This window comes from Passer montanus, unplaced genomic scaffold (assembly GCF_014805655.1).
Source record: "Passer montanus isolate IOZ18808 unplaced genomic scaffold, ASM1480565v1 scaffold1, whole genome shotgun sequence".
NCBI lineage: Eukaryota > Metazoa > Chordata > Aves > Passeriformes > Passeridae > Passer > Passer montanus.
In genome coordinates, this window is record NW_024356504.1 from 24,474,551 (window position 1) to 24,493,751 (window position 19,201).

General features: G+C 41.2%; 1 protein-coding gene across 4 annotated transcripts in view; it reads left to right on the forward strand.

Annotated features, from left to right (window-relative positions):
- Positions 1-698: 698 nt before the first annotated feature.
- The window catches only part of KYNU (kynureninase), a 61,376-nt gene continuing 42,873 nt past the window's right edge, over positions 699-19,201 (forward strand). The window contains exons 1-3 of one of the 4 annotated variants that reach the window (XM_039702188.1): positions 699-1,042; positions 8,505-8,694; positions 13,958-14,078. In XM_039702188.1, the coding sequence (XP_039558122.1) occupies positions 8,526-8,694; positions 13,958-14,078 (290 nt within the window). In that variant the 5' untranslated portion in view covers positions 699-1,042; positions 8,505-8,525. Of the gene's footprint in view, positions 1,043-3,485; positions 3,549-4,190; positions 4,318-8,504; positions 8,695-13,957; positions 14,079-19,201 lie in introns of those variants that run through there. The other 3 variants (XM_039702178.1, XM_039702168.1, XM_039702194.1) reach the window with 3 other exon arrangements.

Here is a 19,201-nt window from a genome sequence, read left to right on the forward strand (position 1 = left end):
TTCTCCTTAAATGTTACTGTAGAAAAGTAAATAATTTCATATTCCTGTGATTTTTTTTCTTTTTTTTCTTTTTTTTTTTTTTCATAGAGGCGCTACTTTGCAAATAGATTTCAAAAGACAAATATTATGTTTAATGACTCAGAAAGAAATGAAAATTATTATTAATACAGAGCCTGAAGAAAAACAATACTAGGATCAGGTGACATAACAGTAAAAACCCATATCTATTTAGATAAGATGTGCCTAACAGTCTGACTGAAAAGAAAATAGGGAAAATCCACTCAGACAGGGAGGAAGGTTTCTGGAGCTCATTTTGGCTACTCAAAGAGCAATTAATTATTTAGCAGGAGCTACTAATGACTGCTTCATAAATAAATAAAAAAAATAAACACTGGATCATCATTATAGGGTGTGAAGTCTCTATAAAGTAAAGTTTAATGGACTGAGTGAGGTTTTTTAGTCTTAATCAGAAGACCAAAACTTAAAATCAGATGGCCAGAGCTATCCACTCCTGCAAAAAGGTCAGATATACATGTTCCCTTCAAATAACTTCAGAGGGAAAAAGCAACTCAGCTGGGGCTGAGAGGGAGGGAGGAGAACCAGTTAAGTGAGGTGCAGGTGTAGGGCATCCTTATCACACAGGGTTTAAATGTGACATGAGGTAACAGCAAAGTTTTCGGTCAGAGCAGGGCTGTTGATGGAGTGGAGAGAAAACAAAAGTGATAAGAAAGTTGTTATAGCAAGCTCAGCAGGGAGGAGACCAAAGGTTTTATGCTGTTGTTTACTGAGCGATTGCTGTGAAGCCTGAGGTGAAATGCATCGTGCCATCACACGGTGCAGATGGCATGCTTTAAAAAATAGCTGTGGGGCTTGCCTTGTAAATACAGACAATCCTGGTTTTTCTGAGCATCTGTGCCTGAGCAGAGTCCGTGCTGCAGGTGCAGCATGTGCTGCTTGGACAGTCACTGCTTTGCTGCTCCTTTCCTGACTGTAAGAACCACAGTTTTCCTGCCTGAGGGTCTTCCAGGCCGTCTCATTGTGGGTAAGACCTGCCTGTTCCTGTTACAGAGAATCCTCCTTTTTTTGCTGGATCATTTTATCCTCTTGACAGCAAGAAGGCTCAGGGCTAGCAGTGCCAAGATAAGCTTTCATGACCTGGTGGACCCAGTGTCCTGGCATCCCATCTGGCACGGGCTGACTTTGCTTTAGGGTGCCCTTGGTTATTTGTTGTTGTCACATGCCTTCAGAAGAAGACATATGTTTTGTTAAATGAATTTGTTACAACTTTTACTGGTGTTCCTGTGGAAAAGCTCACACAGTGCCTTCTGGTCAAGGGACAAAGCTTGAGTGGTCTCTGGTCAGTCTGGGAGGGGCAGTGATGGGTGGCAGATGGGCACAGTAAATAACTGGGGGCAGGCTGAGGTAAAGCACTGTCAGCCCACCCAAGGATGTGGCTGGCAGTGGGTGCTCAATGTGGTTACAAGGCAAGGGAGCTGCTGGTATGGGAAATGTGTTTTCCTGCCCACCCCTCAACCCCTTCTCTGACACATGTACCTTGCACAGCCCTTAGTTACAGACACACAGAGCTCCTTTTATTCTTCTTTTTCCTCCTCTAAACTGTCAGATGTCCCTGCCTTCCCATCATGCTCTTAACAGCTCCTTTGAGAGGGTGAGAGCTGAGCTGCTCTCGGTTTCATTCTCTGCCTCATAGACCTGTGCCCCCTGGGACTTTGGCCATCTCGTGTGGCCTCACTCCCCTGTACATTGGTCTTGCTGTAATTTACAGCAGGTCCTTCTCTTCTTCCTGTCCTCTGGCTGCTTCACAGCAACACAGGGGAAAAAAAAGGAAAAAGAAAAAAAACCAAACAAACACCAAAAAAACCCCCCAAACCCCAAAAAGCAACAAGAACAAAAACAAAACAAAAAAAAAATGATTGATGTTTGATCCTTGAACTTAGGGGCAAACTAAAAACAAACCCACCAAGAAAAAAGAAAAAAAAATCCCAGACCATTTTACTTATTCTGCAGCTAAAAAAAAATGTATCCAGGCTATATGTTTGCTGATGTTTGATCCTTGAACTTAGGGGCAAAGGATTTTCTCTCTGTTATCCTTTCATTCCAGCAGAAGGGTTGAGAAGGATAGTTGGGGAAAAAGGGGTCAATATTCCAATTCTCATAAAAGTCTGCCAGCATATGGGCTTTGCCAGCACAGCTGCTTTCCTGCCACCATCCACAATCAAGATTCAAATGCACGATGCTCATTCAAAGGGAAATGCAGTGTGGAAATTTTCACTCCACTGTTTGTGCAGTTTTATTTCCAAAGGCAAATTGAAAAGTTGCAGTGTATTTCAGATTGGTTTGACCTAAATGGCCAACCAAACAAGAAATAGAAACCCCTTTTGGGCTGTGTTTGACTTTGGATCCCTTTTGCTTCAGTAGCTGAAGTGCCCCAATCTCCTGCTTCTTTCCCAGACCAGACTCCTGGCAGGATAAAGTTTCTTGAGCAGCAGTCCCATTGTCTTGCTGGTGGAGTAAACAAACTGAGTTAGTGAGAAGCCCCAGAAAAAGTCATTTGACAGTGCAAAAGAGGGCAATGATACTCCAGGAACTGATGGATAGAGGTCAGCTCTATTTTGGGTCAATATTAAGTGCTCTGTGTGGTTGTTTTGTTGGGATTTTTTCTAGCAAAGAAGATGAAATGTTACAGTTCAAGAGTGTCACATCTATTGGTGCTTACTGAAAATGGAAATCCAGATAATAAACAAGCATTACTGCAGGGGTCTGGGCACACAGAACTCCAGGATGGAGATGTATCTCTGAATTATATTGTTAGCCCACAACTCTGACCCTCCTGCCCCTATATCTCTCCTCACAGTTCCGTTATATGTTTTGGTGGTTTTTATTGCCTTTTTTTTTTTTTTTAACCCTCTTCTGAAGCTTGACAGAGGCCGGATGGAAACATTTTTTCTTGTCCCATATTCCTGTGTTCTAGCCGCGTGTAGCAATAGGTGTCACTCAAGCTTGAATGGAGGGGATTGAGCAAACACGTGGCTGGTTTGAGATAATGTTTATAAAGAAAAGAGAGATATCAACTCTTTTCACTCCTGATTTCACCTTCAGTTCTTCTGTTTTCCACCCTGGCAAATCAGCATTCCATGTAAATTCCCACCACTCCCTCTGCCATGTGGTTGCAAACACTACTGGCTCCTTGCTGCTCCACTATTGATTGTCTCGTTCATGAAAGTAAAAGAGTTTGGTCTAAAACCACTTTCATTACAGCTGTGCTTATTTTCCCATGCCCATATGGAAGAGGGGTGCCTTCTTAATTTAATCAGTGCTTTAAATTCCGCCATGGTGGCAAAGGAAAAGATAATAATAGGACAAATAATTATTGATACACCTGGTTTTTGGTTAACTCGGAGATCATGTGGCTGGTGGGGTCAGAGTCTGGGGAGCCAGGCACGTGACTGTGGCTGTTTCTCCATGCAGCAATGAGTGTTTGCTCAGGAGTTTCATCACCCCTCCCAGGAGCGGTTGCCGACCACAGGGTAACGTGGTTTCACTGTAGAGGAGAAAAGATGAGTTTTCCATGTAAAATTACTTTTAGCACCATAGCGCTTCTTGACACGAAGGTCAATAAGTGCCTAAATTACTCTAAGTAACTGAGGTTATTATAATTCCTCTCTGTCACATTCCCTTGCTGCAGCTGTGACACTGTGTTGTATAACTTATTTAATTATACAGTGGTGGTTGCTGCTGCGTGTCTGTTGTTGGGGATGTTATGAATATTTAGATTTTTCTTTCTCTCCGATTCCGTAATTTAAACAAATTCACTGAAGTGTATTTAACCTGAAGTAATCTAGGCTGCATGCTGTTTTGGGCTGTGCTGTTTCAGAAACTTCTTTCTGCACAATCATACTCAAGCAAAGCAATTTCTTTGGTGTAAGGATGGGAAGAGGATCAGCCCTTACGTTGCGCAGCTCTGGAGTTCCTCTTTTGTTTGTTTTCCAAACCAGCCTCAATTACGGCGCTATTGGTGCTTTCAGTGGGTGTATTTTGACAGCCTGGACCTGTGCTGCAAACTTCCCCGCTCACACGTGTGCACACCCCCAGTTTTCCTCCCCAAAGTGTGCATTAGGACACCAGCCCCCACATATCAAAGGTCTGTGGGCTGAGCTGTGTTTGCCAACCCGGAGAGCAGCTATTGGAGGGCAGAAAGGGCAGGACATTTCCATGATAAACCCTTTTCCCTCGAGGACACAGCGTAAAGTAGGGATTCATTGTGTGCCTGTCAGCACTGTGCTGGGTAGGAAGACTGTGAGTAACATCTTGGAATATTTAAAGCAAATGTTTTTAAGGGGAGGGTTAAGGCAACTTTACTTTTTCTTTTTTAATTTTTCTTTTTTACAAAGACATCAAGACAGAGGGGAGATCCATAAAGATATAAGTGGATCTGAACCAGGACAAATTATCATTCTTATAATTAAGCATAATGGACCTTCCTGAGGAGGTTTGATAAGATGACTTGCTAATATTCACTTTTTTTTTTAAATTTAGTCAGTAAATTATGCATAAAGGACAAAACTGAAATAATCACCCAGATATTCGTGTCACTTGTGCCTGACTAATTCTCACCCATTGTCTTTCATAGCTTTAAAATGGGAGATAAGTAGTAGAGGCCAATGTTTGATTTGGGCTGATAAATTATGGAAAAATTACTTTTTTTCTTAATATAAGTTGCATGTGATCTTTTTGAATATAAAAGGTTGCCTACAGTCATAGCTGAGTTTTTACATTGAATCAGGGTGTAGTACAAGCAAGTCCTGTGGAAGGGCAAAAGAACAAAGAAAGAAGAAAAAAGTAAAAATATACTGACTTCATATCATCTGTTAAGTCAAAAATTGTAATAAATTTTCAAGGAAAGAAAGCCTGGTCTAGTGGGAGGTGTCTCTGCCCATGGCAGGGGTTGGAACAAAGTGGCCTTTAAAATCCCTTCCAACCCAAACCGTTCGGGTATTATGTGAAAACACCTGAACAACTTTTTTTGGAGTAGGTAGTGGAGACAAATTGTTTCTCTTAAAATATTTGGTTTTTTCTCTAAGTTGCATTAAAAAAAATAAAAAATTGGTTAGGAGCTATGTTTATCAAAGTGGGAAGTGCATTTTCCTCTGATGGGTCTGAATTTTAGTTTGAAGATGTTACTGAATATTGTTTTCCGTTATAAGGAGATAAAGTGTGCTGTTCTTATACAAATGTGTTTGTTCTACATGTGAAAAACAACAAATGACTCATTAATTACTGTAAAAGAATTGCACAGGACTCTGGAAAAGAAAAATACAATAATGCCAATCAGAGTTAAGTGGGGTGGAAAAAGCCAACCCCAAGCATTTCTGGGATTTCTCTCTGAGAAGCCTAATTCCCACTCAAAGGGCAAAAGTACTTTCTTATGCTGGTCTCAGAATTGGATCTCTGGGATTTCATTCCCCAAAAGGATTTTGATTGATTTTATTTTAGTAGATTTACCTTATTTAATAATATTTGTATTAAATCAGATACCCCTGAGCACTTAATCTTCTTTTATCTTCTAGATCTCTATATTTAATATTATATTTTTTTGTCAAAATCTAATATCAATATGAATCACAATAAATTTAAGTCATTGATCAGATGCAGCAATGACAGGGAACCAAGAGCCTGATCCAGGAATTGCTGTCTGTAATAGAGACACTTACTGATTTCTGTGAGGTTTGGGTCAGGCCTCAAATGGAACCAAAACCCACCTGTGCTTGCCAGGTGGGTCAGTGGATGACCTGGGAGATGATGGCCACAAATCCACTGCAGTAACCGGGTGTCCTTGCTGAAAAATGGTAACTCCTGAGATAAATCATAGGGAGCTGTGCTGTGTTCATGTGGTGTAGAGCACGGATTCCACAGGATGGATGACAAGAATGGGGTTATAATGACAAACAGTCCTTCAAGCACCCTTATCATCCACCTCCTGATCACAAATTTCAGGGCAATTACCTCAGTGGTCCCAGGAGATGAACGCTGGAGGCTCTCAAACCCCCTTTAGGCTGTTTTCAGAAGAGGACAGAGGTGATGGCAATACTTCCTAGGGACCGTGAGGGCTGAGCATCACTTAACAAATATTCTTAACTCAAGATTGATCTGTTTAGAGAGCTGAAAAGGCTCCTTACCTCCAGGAGGTATGTCACCAGGGAGTAAAATAAAAAAACTAAAAAAGGAAAAATCCAGGCATTAACTTGAGTCGGAAGGAGATTTTACAGAAAATACTGCACTGGCAATTATTTTACCTAGAAGGAGACAGTCAGGGAGACATGGGTTTCAACCCCTCATCTAAGGATTTTTTTACATAATTTAGATTAAGTACTTATTATTAAAAATAGAGGGCTCTATCTTTATTATGTATGTGCTGGACATGCCTTGATAATGGCATCGGGATATTCATGCTGGAGTTGTAAATCAAATAAACAATCTTTGGAAACAAAACCTAGTTCTGCTTTCCAAGTGCTGATCCAAGTATTGCTTGGAAAGACGCTCTCATTAATCCTGTAATTTGGAGAAGTGAAACTTAAGTTACTTTATGTGTATAATGAGGTGATTGCATTAGTGATGTGACCATAACTTGCTTTTCTTGTTGGTTCACAACATCTGGGGGAACTAGAGATCCCTAAGCCATCCTCCTTGGTGTCTGCCAAATCAGGCGCAGAAGGCACATCTGTGACTGACATCCCAGCAGGGAGCAGAGGTCTTGGATCTGCTGCTCAGCTGTGGAGGAACTGAGGAGCAGTTCCCTGGGGCACAGGGAGCCTGGTCACACCTCCCTCAGGGCTTTCAGTGGGGTGGCACTTTGGGAGTTGGGGCCACTTGAGCATCACACACAACTCCCAGTTTGCCATTTTATTTTCCTTTTTATACCTATAATGATGATTAGGTAAATGAGTGGGAATGACAAATTTGGGGACAATGAGGATAAGATGTCTCCAATAACTCCCAGGGGAGGGTGAACATTAGCTAAATGCATACTTATTGTTTTAAAGAACTCTGTTGCTATTATTATTTTTGTTTTAACTCTGCGTGCTGGTGGGAGGGGAAAAATTGTTACTGTGTAAGATATCAGGTCTGGAGAGGTAAAAGATTATGTTCTCGTCATAAAACCAAATTATAGCAGATTAAAGCAGGTGAGTAGCATCATGCTGGCCATTTGGCCAGAGTATAAACAGGTTTGGGTTAACTAGCACTAAGGAGGCTGTGCTGTTTGGGGAGTTTATATTTAAATACCAACCGTTGTCCTTCCCATATGTGTTGACAAAGCTCTTCTCAATAGTCATCTGTTGTTCTATCCACAGCTTGTTTCTGATAGATATATGTAGGATATTTTGGCTTTAAGAAATGAGAGCTTATGGAAGATTAGTGCTTGAAGAGTTTTCTTTCTGAAACAGAGACAAAAAGTGATATTCTCTAGTGGCCCTGCATTCCTCGTTATGTGCTAATCTAGCCTATTTCAGTTTATCCCCTCGAGGATTTCTTTGCACCAAGACTCTTGGGGATGTTAAAAACGCAGAGAATGTTGTGTAACTACACATTTCCCTAAACTGGGGCAGCCACCAAGAACCTCCCTGAGCCTCTTGGCTGCCTGCTGCCACAAAACACAGCAGGGAAGTCTTGCCCCAAAGTGCAGAGTATGTGCTGCAAACCTTCTCTGCCAATTGTAAAGCCAAGTGCACAAGTGCTGTCTGGAACACAGTTGTGTCTCTGAGCATTACAGCTACAGGACTGTTTTCATATCAACATCAACGAGCTTGTAAATTTTGCAGTTAATTTTGGGTGTTCTCTTAGAATTGATGGTCTGTCATATTTCTGATTTCACTTGGGCTTCTCTCATTTGCCAGAAGAAACAGATCTAAACCAGCAGGATATTTGGTGTAGCTGAAAGGAAATATTAATTCAAGGCCCTGATTTTGAAAGCTGTGTTTGCCTGACACCTGCATCCTGCCTGCTCTGCCCTTGCACATGAGCACGGCTGTATACAAACACCCCCTCCAATTTTTGAGGCAAAAAATGCTGAACATTGCACAGCCTGGAAACAACTTCAGTGTATGTGTGCACCTGCTATTCTTAGGAGCTCAGACTGCAGAAACAATAATGCTGCCTCTGGCTTTGACGTCTCCAGACTGTGAGTGACACTTCAGCATTTGGAGCTGCTGTCAGTCTGGTGGGAAAACTTAGAAGAGGCTGATAAAGTTTAAAAAGGGAAGAGCTTTGTGTCTGTAGAAGAGAAGGAAAAAACCCTTTGGGGGTTACAGCAATATGTTGCCTTGGAAATATTTGATCAGGTTTACTATTCTATTCAGACACTTCACTTTTTAAAAGCTTTAAATCAAGTAAGTTTGGATCTTGAACGGTGCTGCTTTAGTGGCTGCTTATCAGCCACTCGTGACTATGCAAACTGCAGAAGCTAAACTGCCATTTCTGATTTTCAGGTGAAATTGAATGACCTGAAAATGGATCCATCTTCTCCTATGCACCCAGCAAGCATTTTGGAACAAACTGCCTTGCAGCTCGGATGCAGTCCCACGGACAAAAAACTTGCTTTCCACTTAGATGAAAAAGATGAGTTAAAGCATTTTCGGGAATGTTTCTATGTCCCCAAAGTCAAGGATCTGCCTCCAAGTGAGAGTTATAATTGCTACTGAGGGTGAGGGAGGGGGAAAGGGCTGGGCTTCACATCTTCGGCATGTGTTTATCACAAGTCTTTGGAAATCATCGTCACTTATGAGATAATTGAGCAATTGTAGTCATATCTGAGCACAGAATGTCCCCGCTGTTGCTAAATCAATCCATCAGCTTATTCTAGCACCAAAAGCTCTATGTTCTCGTTGCCATCCTGAATCAAATGTGAGGATACAGTACTTATGTGGTGCTTATGCTGTCAGTCAGCAGCTTTGAACAATGTAGTGACTGATTGAAAATTATAGGCAGGAGCTTTTCTGTCTAATGGCTCGAAACAGCAGCCTCGCTTGGGTAGTTCAGAGCAGTTGCTTCCTTGGTGTGATTCAGCTTGGAATTATCTGTCTGGTTACAATTATTTTAGTTAATGAAAGAGGCAGTATATATATTATGTGAACATTTATGTCTTATTGCTGGTGGTGGAGCTATTTTCTCACTGAGGCCAAATGGAAGACTGTGCCTCAGAACAAATAATTGATCTGAGCAAATAATTCATAATGAAGCCTTTTATTTGAAGATATTTTCCACTTTCCTCATGAATTGCCTAAAAATAGACAGCACCTGACTTCAGTGAAGCTATGTGAAATTGTTCTGGACATTTTTCTCCTTCTTTTCTGTTTCACAGATTGCTTTGAGGAGCCTGTGGCATGTCTGGGCATGGGGAGGGCTTGGTGTGGAGGCAGGAGGGGTGGAAAAGGGGGTGGCAGGCTGAGAGGGAAGCATTTCCTTGGGGTCAGTACTCCCAGACCATCAAAAAACCCAAAAACCCAGCTCCAATTTTTTTTTGGTACCTGCAATAGCCACCATGTTTAGCCAAATTAATGCAGGGACACCTGGGAGCAGCCACCTATGGAGGCAGCAAGGTCCTGGTCTCTCCTCCTGCTTTCCAAGCCCTTTCTGGGTTTATTTTTATCTCCGTTACCTGGAGAGCAAAAGCTGTGCTGGCTCTGCAAGCCCTGGTCACTGCACAGTGGAGAAATGTCAGATTATTTCCTTAGATGATGAACACACACAGGCACAGTCATTCTCCTTCCTTCCTGCCTTGGCAAAATGTATCTCTTGAAAATGAAAGGAACAAATATGATAGAACATCCTTACATTTTTTTTTTTCATTTTCCAGTGAATGCAGACAGAATTTTCTGCAGATTTTCTTTTTCTGAAAGGACATTACTGATGGTAAATGAGAAATTACAGGTGCATTCACCAAAGTGTGTCCAGAAAGGGACTATGATAGAAAATGGTGCCAGTAGTCTGAATTCCTGGACATCTTTTGAAGCAGTCTGTCTTCAGTATCTTCCTGCTGAGCTATGATGAGTGTTGGGAATGCAGTCTGCTCCTGCCCTCGGGACACAGGGATGATAAATCTTAGTTCTCTGTGTTCTGGTGGTATTGACTTATCTTTCCCTACATTTAAATCCTTGAGTTGTGCTGTTTCTATTATTTAGAGCAGGACTGGACACTTTGCAAATATTTAAACTATGTGTTTCGTCCGTGCCCCTGTAATTTTTCTTTTTCATTTTTTTTTTAATTTTTCACATTTTCCAGTTTTTATTTTCATCTTTTTTACCTGGGTCACTTAAGAGTATTTCCTAAACTTCTTCTGTTTGTTTGGATATTTGACTATTCTGTACTCAAAGCTCCTTGAGCTGCCACCACGGTGCTGCAAGATGTGCCACTAAACCTGGAAAGATGCAGGAGCATGTTCCCATGGCAGTGGTGCTGCTGGAATCCAGCCCAAGCAGAAGCAGCTGGATCTTTGACTGCAGAATGTCAAATGTCTCTACAGGACACCAAAGGTCACTTTTCAGTGTACAGTTGTAGCAGCTTTAGATTAAAGAATCTTCTGAGAAGTAGATGTAGAGGTTTTGAAACCCATGTGACAGTTTTGGTTTCTTCCCTTTCAACTTCATTATTATTTGGTTTTCAATTACTACAATATTTAGACCCAAAGATTGCTGATGTGGGGTTTTCCCCCTGCAGTTACAATAACATTTAGTCCCCAGACTGTGGGTAGATATGTTTTAGTGAAGATAAAGTACAAAGCAGTTGAAAAGCACAGAGAACCCATCATTCTGGTGTTCCTAAATTGAGGGGGTTTTCCCTCCCCTTTTTTTCCTGTCCTTCCTTTCTGTGCTTCAGCTGTCATCAGGAACAGCTTCCCTGCTGAAGAACAGCAGGGGTGTAAATATATATATATTTACATTGTGTGACTATACCATAGAGACAGATCTGCCATGACATTTATCTGCGCCCAGGAGCGGATGCCAGATAACACGTTCCTGAAGATAAATGTCATTCCAGATATTAGCCATCAAATATTCTTTATATATTTACATACAGCATTACAATGAGGCTTTAAAATGAAACCTTACAAGAAGCAGATGAGAACATCCATAGGAGACAACAGTAAGATGACGTACAGGAAAATATTTAGGAAGTCATTAGAATAGTTTAATTTAGTTATCAAGTTATAATCTGTCAGGGCTGTTTATTTGCTGTATCCATCAAGAGGAAACCAGTAGCAGCCTAACTCCCTGCAAATCTGGGAGGTTTTATGTACAAGCATGAGGGGCAAAGCTCAGGTGAGCAAATGAGGAAAAGAGGACAGCAGAAGATTTAGGGAAATGTTTGGATCCCGTTGCTCTTCTCCGAGCTGACAGCAAAGTCTCTTTAACCTCTCTTAAAGGGAAGGAGGAGGCAGAAATGCCTGGACTGCAGCTGGGCACCAACTCCCACATCTGATTAAGGCTATGGCTCGTGCTTTGTCACCTGCTAAAGGAGTAGGGTGTTGTTTGGGTTTCTTGGGAATAAAAAGATGCCCCGGAGTGAAAGCGCTGAGCTGTATGTGCAGAAGAAATTGTTAAAAGTGGTGGTTAACCATAAAAATCTGGCTTTTTGAGGGCTGGTGAGGGGGGTACGGGCAGGTGTGGAAGTGGAGATCTTTTATCCTTCAGCTAAGGACAAGGCTCAGATAAGCAGATTTAGTCCCTCCTTTCTGGTTAATGAACCCATTACATTTTTCCCTTTTATTTGGACTGAATATTTCTGACAATAAACTTGTTTTTCCTTTTAGGTTTAAAAAGTATAGAAGTGCATCTTTAATGTAGATGAATGAGTATAATTAGTATGCAAAATAATGTATGTGATTAGATTTGGCCAGTTTGCAGAAATCTGAGTAGGTGTGTGAATATATAATATATTTAATTAATCTTAATGCAAATGTATTTTTGATCCAGGGTACTCTAAGAACACATTTCAATAATTGTTTCTTTTATTCTTTGCCTTTATTTCCTCAGTTGTGTTTATTTCCTGTTAGAATATTTCAATATGTATTTCAAATCAGCCATAGCACCTTCAGGAATTAAAAGGGCCAATACTGTGAGAAATAAATGTAATTTGGGGAAAGACAAGCGCTAGGAAAAAAGAATATTACAGTGAATGTAGAATTGTTGGAGCATGAGGAGGTGCTGATAAGGAGAAATTAAAAAGATGGTAAAAAAATGAGCAGCAATGGTCCAAAATGAATCTTTTAGTGGTGTCAGGGAGAGGGAAGTAAAGACCTTTTTGTCTAAAGGGAAAAAGTTAATCCAGATTTAGAGTTGATAATACATCAAGAAAAGAATATCCGAAGGAACAGGCATAAAGGTGTTAAAATAACTTTATAAAAAAGGCAATGTCCTGTCTCTCAAACAGTGAACAGGGCTGTTTTTATTTAGAAAGGACTGTGGTGTAAGAAAAACTGCCTTGCTGATAATTCCTCACCTCTTTTACTGCTTGTTGAGTATTGGTGAGATCGAGCTCCAGATTCTTGAGCAAGGATCCTTCTCTCTAACCCCAGGGGGACAGTGTTATTGTGTTTCTTGGTAGGAAAAGAACTTTTAATAGAATCAATTTGGGGGCATGGATGATATTTATGCCTCTCTGTTTTCATTCATATTACAATGGAGATGAAAAACAGACAGAGTATCTGCAAAACAGATTAGGCTGAGATTGCTCCCTGACTTATGCTTTTTAAAAGCCTCTAAAACTTTAATTAAGAAATTACCCAAGTTGTCTATACTCCTGAAAAATGTGTTTATGGGGAAGTTCAATGAAATTGGTAATTGTTAGTGCAAAAGGCAGTAAGAAACCTTTTCCAGGCTGTTTTTCTACAGGCCTTACAAAATTTTCACAGACTGAATTGCAATCTTATGGTTCATTTTTAGCATGTATCTTAACATGCTCATTCATTTGATCCTTATTCTGAGGGATATCAATTATATTTATCAAAATTATATGTGATATTAGCTTTCAGGGTTATTGTAAGTATGGGTATAGACAAATGCAAATTACCACTTCTAGAAGGTCACCATCACTTGTCCCTCCAAGAATCTCTAGCATGAGAAATAACAGAAGAAGGCTGTGTTTGGATTGATAGATGATGACACAGGGTAATTAGATTGTTCAGAACCTCACTAGAGCTATTATTTATAAATTTCTACTGCCTTGCTTTTCTCCTAATCATTGAAAGGGTTTGTCAACATAGATTTCCTCCTTCTCCTCAGATGATGACATGAAGTGCAGCCCACAGTATTTGCTGACAAGAGCTTTTAAGACTGCTTTAAAATACTCTCCTCAACAATTACATTTTTTTTCTAAATAGAGATTTAATCATTCAGGGACAACTTACATGAAAGACACAAGATTTACCTAGTCCTAGATTTTGTTAAATGCATGATTCCAGTAGGCTTCATCACTGAGAGTAGGCATATACTGGTGGTGGAAGAAAAGTGGATAGCCTGGTTGGGAAAATACTCACTGTTGGTTACATACCTGATAAAATCAGTGCTTGTGGCTGCTTCTCACACAGCCCCTGAGAGCTGGGCACTTAGTGGTGTCTGAACTCTCATCAGCTCCAAAAATTGTAGGAGGAAAAGGTGAATAGTTGCTTACAAATTGTCTTCTTAGGTGCAATTCAGGGTTACCTGAGTGATGTTCTGGGAGAGAGGTCAGGGTCTGACACCACTGTTAGCATGTGGGGACTGTTATGTGCCTGGGGATGGAGGACAGACAGAGCTCTGGGGGTGGCACAGGTGTCTTGGGGGGTGTCCCACAGCTGCTGGCCCTCCTGTGCTGTGTCCACGTGTGCTGTGCTGACCCTCCAGTGCTCAGTCCCACATGCTGACCCTGCTGTGCTCAGTCCCACGTGCATTCTGTTTCTCCACAGCTGACCTGACCCTGGTGAATGGAGAGGAGAGCTGTGTGTACTTTATTGGGAATTCTCTTGGACTCCAGCCAAAAAAAGTTAAAACTTACTTGGATGAAGAACTGGACAAGTGGGCTCGGACGTGAGTACCCTGCAGGGTGTGCCAGATGCTGACCTGTGCTTCAGAGGAGCTTTTTATTCTGGGATCTTCCTTGGAACTGCTTGAGCAGCAGAGGAGTGCATTAAAAGTGCTGCAGCCCAGGAGTAAAACATGTTCAGTGTTTCCCTAGTGCTGTTTATATCTCTTTTAAAGGCAGGAGCAGTAAAACAGGTGAATAGACCCTTTCAGCTGTGATAGCTGTGCTGTGTGTGGTGGCTCTGCTTGGCTCACCTGGAAGACCTGTGCAGTTTAACCCTCCCCACCCTGCAATGTTTATAAAATGTCCTTACAAAGCACACAAACCTATTTGGTTGCTGCTGCTTGCTGGTGAATATGGTGGGGTTCCAGGTCCTGTGATTTTATAATTAATGTTTTTAACTGCATGTGATTGACTCCAGGCCTTGCAACGAGCAGTTCCCCTTGAAAAAGCACTGAATGCAGGTGATGCTGCAGCCCATGCTGGCAGGTTTTTGGCTCCTGTTAAAGCAGGTCTCTGCCTGACAAGTTAATTTTATTTAGAAAGAAACATTCCTGTCTTCTCAATATCATCTCAATAAGGAGCCGAGTGTGAATTGCAACAAGCTTTGCTAAATCAACCTGATGTAAAAGAGACAGGATAAAAGAAAGCCATGTTGCAGGAAAGGCACACTGTCATCATAACAAATGGGGAACTTTTTGATATACATGGGGGAAAGAAAAAGCTTTTTTTGCTCTTTATTTAGGTTTTTTTAATATTATGTTCTGTTCCATTAAGAGTCTGTGCTTTGAGATCTCCAGCACCTGCCTGAGCAGCTGGAGCAGGGATGAGTAAGGAAAATGATGAGTAAAAAACAGGGAACTGAAGGTGGGAAAGGAAAATAACATCCAGATGAGTGAGTGAGCTGGGCAAGAGATGAACTCTTTTATAGGGTGCGGGATATGAGTGGAACAGATGTGATTTCATGGTGAGAGAGCAGAGGAAATATGGAGAGGCAGAAGAGGAAAAATGAATTCTGCTAAGTGGGCAGCCTTGTTTCAGCAGGAGCGGTCGAGATGGAGGCTTCTCAATGCAAATGTGAGAAATCTGTAGCTGCTCTTCCACTTGTAAATGTATGAATGCTGGGAGCTCATCAATATGCTCTATTGATTCCTATTTTTCACCTGTATTCTTATAGGTGAGAAGGCTGAGAATGAGTGGGAAGGAGTGGAACTTTGGGAAGAGCTCGTTCCTTCTGGTTATTCAGGCAGCACAGCAATGCAGTTTCTCCAGTCGTTTGAAAAAATTGCAATCCTGTCCATTTCTGTGCTATTATGCCACTTTGTCAGGGAAACAGCTGAGCTCCTTCAAAAGGCAGAAGTCAGATAACATTCTTAGAGTGATGCACTGGGACTGCAAACGTATTTCAGCTCCTCCACTGTATCTTTACACTGCCTCACTTCTATTCTTGTGTTTGTCTTTGCTGCAGCGAAAGATGAGTTTTTCCTCAGTGACTGTAAAAACCTGGAAGAAAAAGGTAGGCAGTGTGTTCCTTCAGATCAAAAGTGCCTTCAGGATCTGTGTCTAAGGGGGAAAAATGGCTGAACATTGGTTTCAAGCCACTACAAGAGAGGGAGCAAAACTAGAAAGGCTGTGGGCCAAAACCACAGCTTGGCCTCAAAAGCCTTACCCAGAATAAATCAGAAAGTTTCAAAACAAATTAAAACAAAACCAAAGTACCAACTAAGCAAAACCCCTCAAATTAAGATCAACAAAGAAACAGAATAAAATCCTGAACCTAAAGAGCTGAGACAGCCAGGGTAGGATCAAGTTAATTTTGAGGGGAACAGTGTATGCTTAGAGAAGGTGGTGAATGGAATGTAAAGGAATAGGTGGCTGAAATGGTACAAAGTGAGTACTTTTATTCCAGTCACCAAGGACAGCTTAGCAAAACCCAGTCTAAGGTGGTAGCTGCTCCCAGCTGAAGGCTGTTCAATGGCTGTTGTGTCAGCAGTGTGGGATGTAGTGGCTCTGGCTTAGATAAATAAGTAGCAAGATCTAGGAAATGGCATGCAAATTAGGAACATCCATCAAGTCAGCAATGGTATAGATTCTGGCTTTCTTATAAATTGGTTTATTGCATTTTCTGTTTGTTGTGTCTTGGGACTCCTCTCAAAGAGCTGTGAGTCTATTTAAATGGCTTTCACTGCTCGTAGTTAAGGCCAAGAGTGAAAAGGAAGATTACCCACTGCTGGTCAAGGGCAGGGGAGTTGTAGCTTTATCTCCAAGTAGTGATGGTAACTCTCAGACAAACAGCTGGGAGAGAAAAGCATGGAAAAGCCTCTTTCTTGTTGTGTTTCCTCTTACTGCTTAGTTCCATTCCCTCACCTCCACTTTAACTGGTGGGTTCCAGCTCTCATCCTACATCTGCCTCCCACATACCTTCTCTGGATTTGTATTTTGTATTCTTCCTCTCCATACCCCTTTCCACTGTTCCTTATGCTAATGTAGCAAGATTACAAATCCAAGCCACTGGCATTCTTAGTATGGATTTAAAAGCAGCCTCTGAGGCTTCATCTTTCAGTTATGATTTCAGCTATATCCAAGATTTATTGAATAAGGGGTGAAAAGGGATGAAGAGTTGTTCACTCATGTTTAGCCTAGAGTAGCCAATAACTCAATGTTTTAAAAGTCCAAACTTGAAGGGACTTTTTTTGGTTGGATGAAGGCCAAGAGATGCTCTGCAGTGCCTTGTTTTCCCCTCTGCTCTGCCAGAACTGGTTAAGTAATTAAAATATTTTATAGAATCATTACTGTGTGTGAGCATACTCACTGCAGCAGGCAATGTCTCTCGACTGAATAACTCATTAAAGTGGAACAATTAAAACAGAAGGGAGCCTGCTGTAGCCAGTTGTGCTCCTGTGAAGGGCTGGCAGGGTGACTGGGGAGTGGGGAACCTGCTGCACGCAAGTCTTGAGGACTGGAGCTGTTGAGCAAAATTAAGACTGAAAGGAAAAATTATTGTTCTCTGTGGATGTATCAGTGTAGGGGAGGGAAGGAGCCACTTCTATGAAAAGCATGTTGGCATAGTAAATATCAACAAGGAATTAATAATTTGACGCTAGAAATAAAACTTATATATACTTTAAGCATTGAAGTGGTGTGGCAAGAGGCTGACATAGACATAGGATATTAGCAACCTCCCAGTTTGAGGAAGGCTTTATAATGTAACACTTGCAGTAGCAAAGACTATTTTCAGCAAGTCAGAAGGCATCTTTGGGTCTGTGTGCTGAACTAATCCTGCAAGATATGAGAAGGCTGCAAACAGGAGTGCAGCATGGTCAAGCCCTGTTGGACATCCCCACCTCTCCTGCCATTCTCAGGACTCTGCCTTTCACCAGGTAGTGTGGTAGAGCTGCAAATTCCTGTTTTAATGCCCTGGAATTCTTAGTTTTTTTCTTTAATCTGCTGGTCCACACAGTTCTTTTTCTTTTGATATGTCTTCCCTTTCTTTGGCTGTTTCTTTGCCTGAAACCTTGGTCCAACTTAGGAGTCTGTACTGGCTCATTAAATACCTTGCATCATTTTTGGCAAAGGAGCAAGAAGGAAATTTGCACTTGTACAAGATTTGGATGAACGCAGAAGATTCCTGAAGATGGCAATTAATTTAAATTCTTTTTCTCACCGCCTTTGAAACCCTGGGATCATCTCAAAAAATGTGTTTCTAGCTCCCCTAGCAAGCTTTAAATCAACCAGTCCTCAGCGAATAAAATGTGGAATTGTGATTTCCTGCCAAACTGAAAATAAAATGGTAACTGACTAAAAATTAATTTGCACAATGAGAAACTCTCATAGAAGTTGAAGAAATATCTGTTTGTCTGATGCTCTGTGATTTGATGGGTGAAATTTTGTATTCATTAATTTGGATACCTCAATTTAAATCTCTTTTGCTACCTAGGGTGCAGTGGAGTGGGGGAAAAGGCTCTCCATGTATGAGGGGAATGCCAGGAGCACTGCACTTGTGTCCTTAAAGATTATTACCCCCAGTGCCTACCAGAGCTGAGAGAGGGGTGGCATAATATACAGAGATATAAATTCTCTGAGGCAGAGCATAGAATTTTACAACCTAAGTGTAATAGGATGTATTGTGCCATCAGCAAAGTCTACAGAGTTTCATGTGATTAAAATAAAAAAAGGGTCCAAGAATATGCTTTTAACTACCATTTTAGAGGCAATAATTTTTGTCTCTTGGCATTTATATTGGCCATCAAGAGGGAGGCAAGCTGTAAGCTATGCCATAATAATAATAATAAGAATAATAATGAATGCTGCCTCTCCCTTCTTTCAATATGGTTAAATGTCCATGTTTTCTTCTCAAAATAAAACATTCTCATGACCAAAATCTCACAACTGTTTTCCTGATAACTTGGAAATTTATTCTGAAATTCTGTTAGTCCTGTGTGCTGACAGAGAGAACTTTCATTAGTAAATTCCCGTTAGGATGACACTAATGGCTATAAAATCAGGGAAAGCTAATGAAAGAGAATCCCATAGGTAGTTAGGACTTATTTTCCCCATCTTATTATATTTGCTATCCTCTTTCAGAAATACAGATTCCCTCAGGCTGGGAGCCACTGAAAATCTTTGGGGGTTTTATTTTAACAGTCTGTATTATCTTAAAGTCCCTTGATCACTCTATTACAGTTAAGAATAAGGCAGGAAATTACCAATAAATGTCTTGCTGTTTGTGAAACATAGACCCCTGTCTTCAGGGAATGCAGCTGCATTGTGGGCTGATAGAAGGGAGGAAATTTTAGCACTACTCCTGCCCCTCACACATTTTCTCCCCTCCCCACCCACTGCCTTTATTCCTCATCTATGAAATGCTCTTGTAAATGAGGGCTATTTCACACTGCCTGATCTCTGCTGTCGAGGGCTCATCAGAGAGCCATTGTAAAATGGAGGAAAGCAGTCAGCTGCTGTACCAGGACCTCATCCAAACTGAGGAGCAGGGTCCTCCTTGTCAGCGTGGGATTGGACTTGCTGAGCATGAGGATGTTATTTTATCTGTAAGAGGTGTTCATTTGTACCTTTGCACTCCTTCAGCTGTTGACCTAATCTAGCCCAAAATTTAATGGTGCTTTGTAAG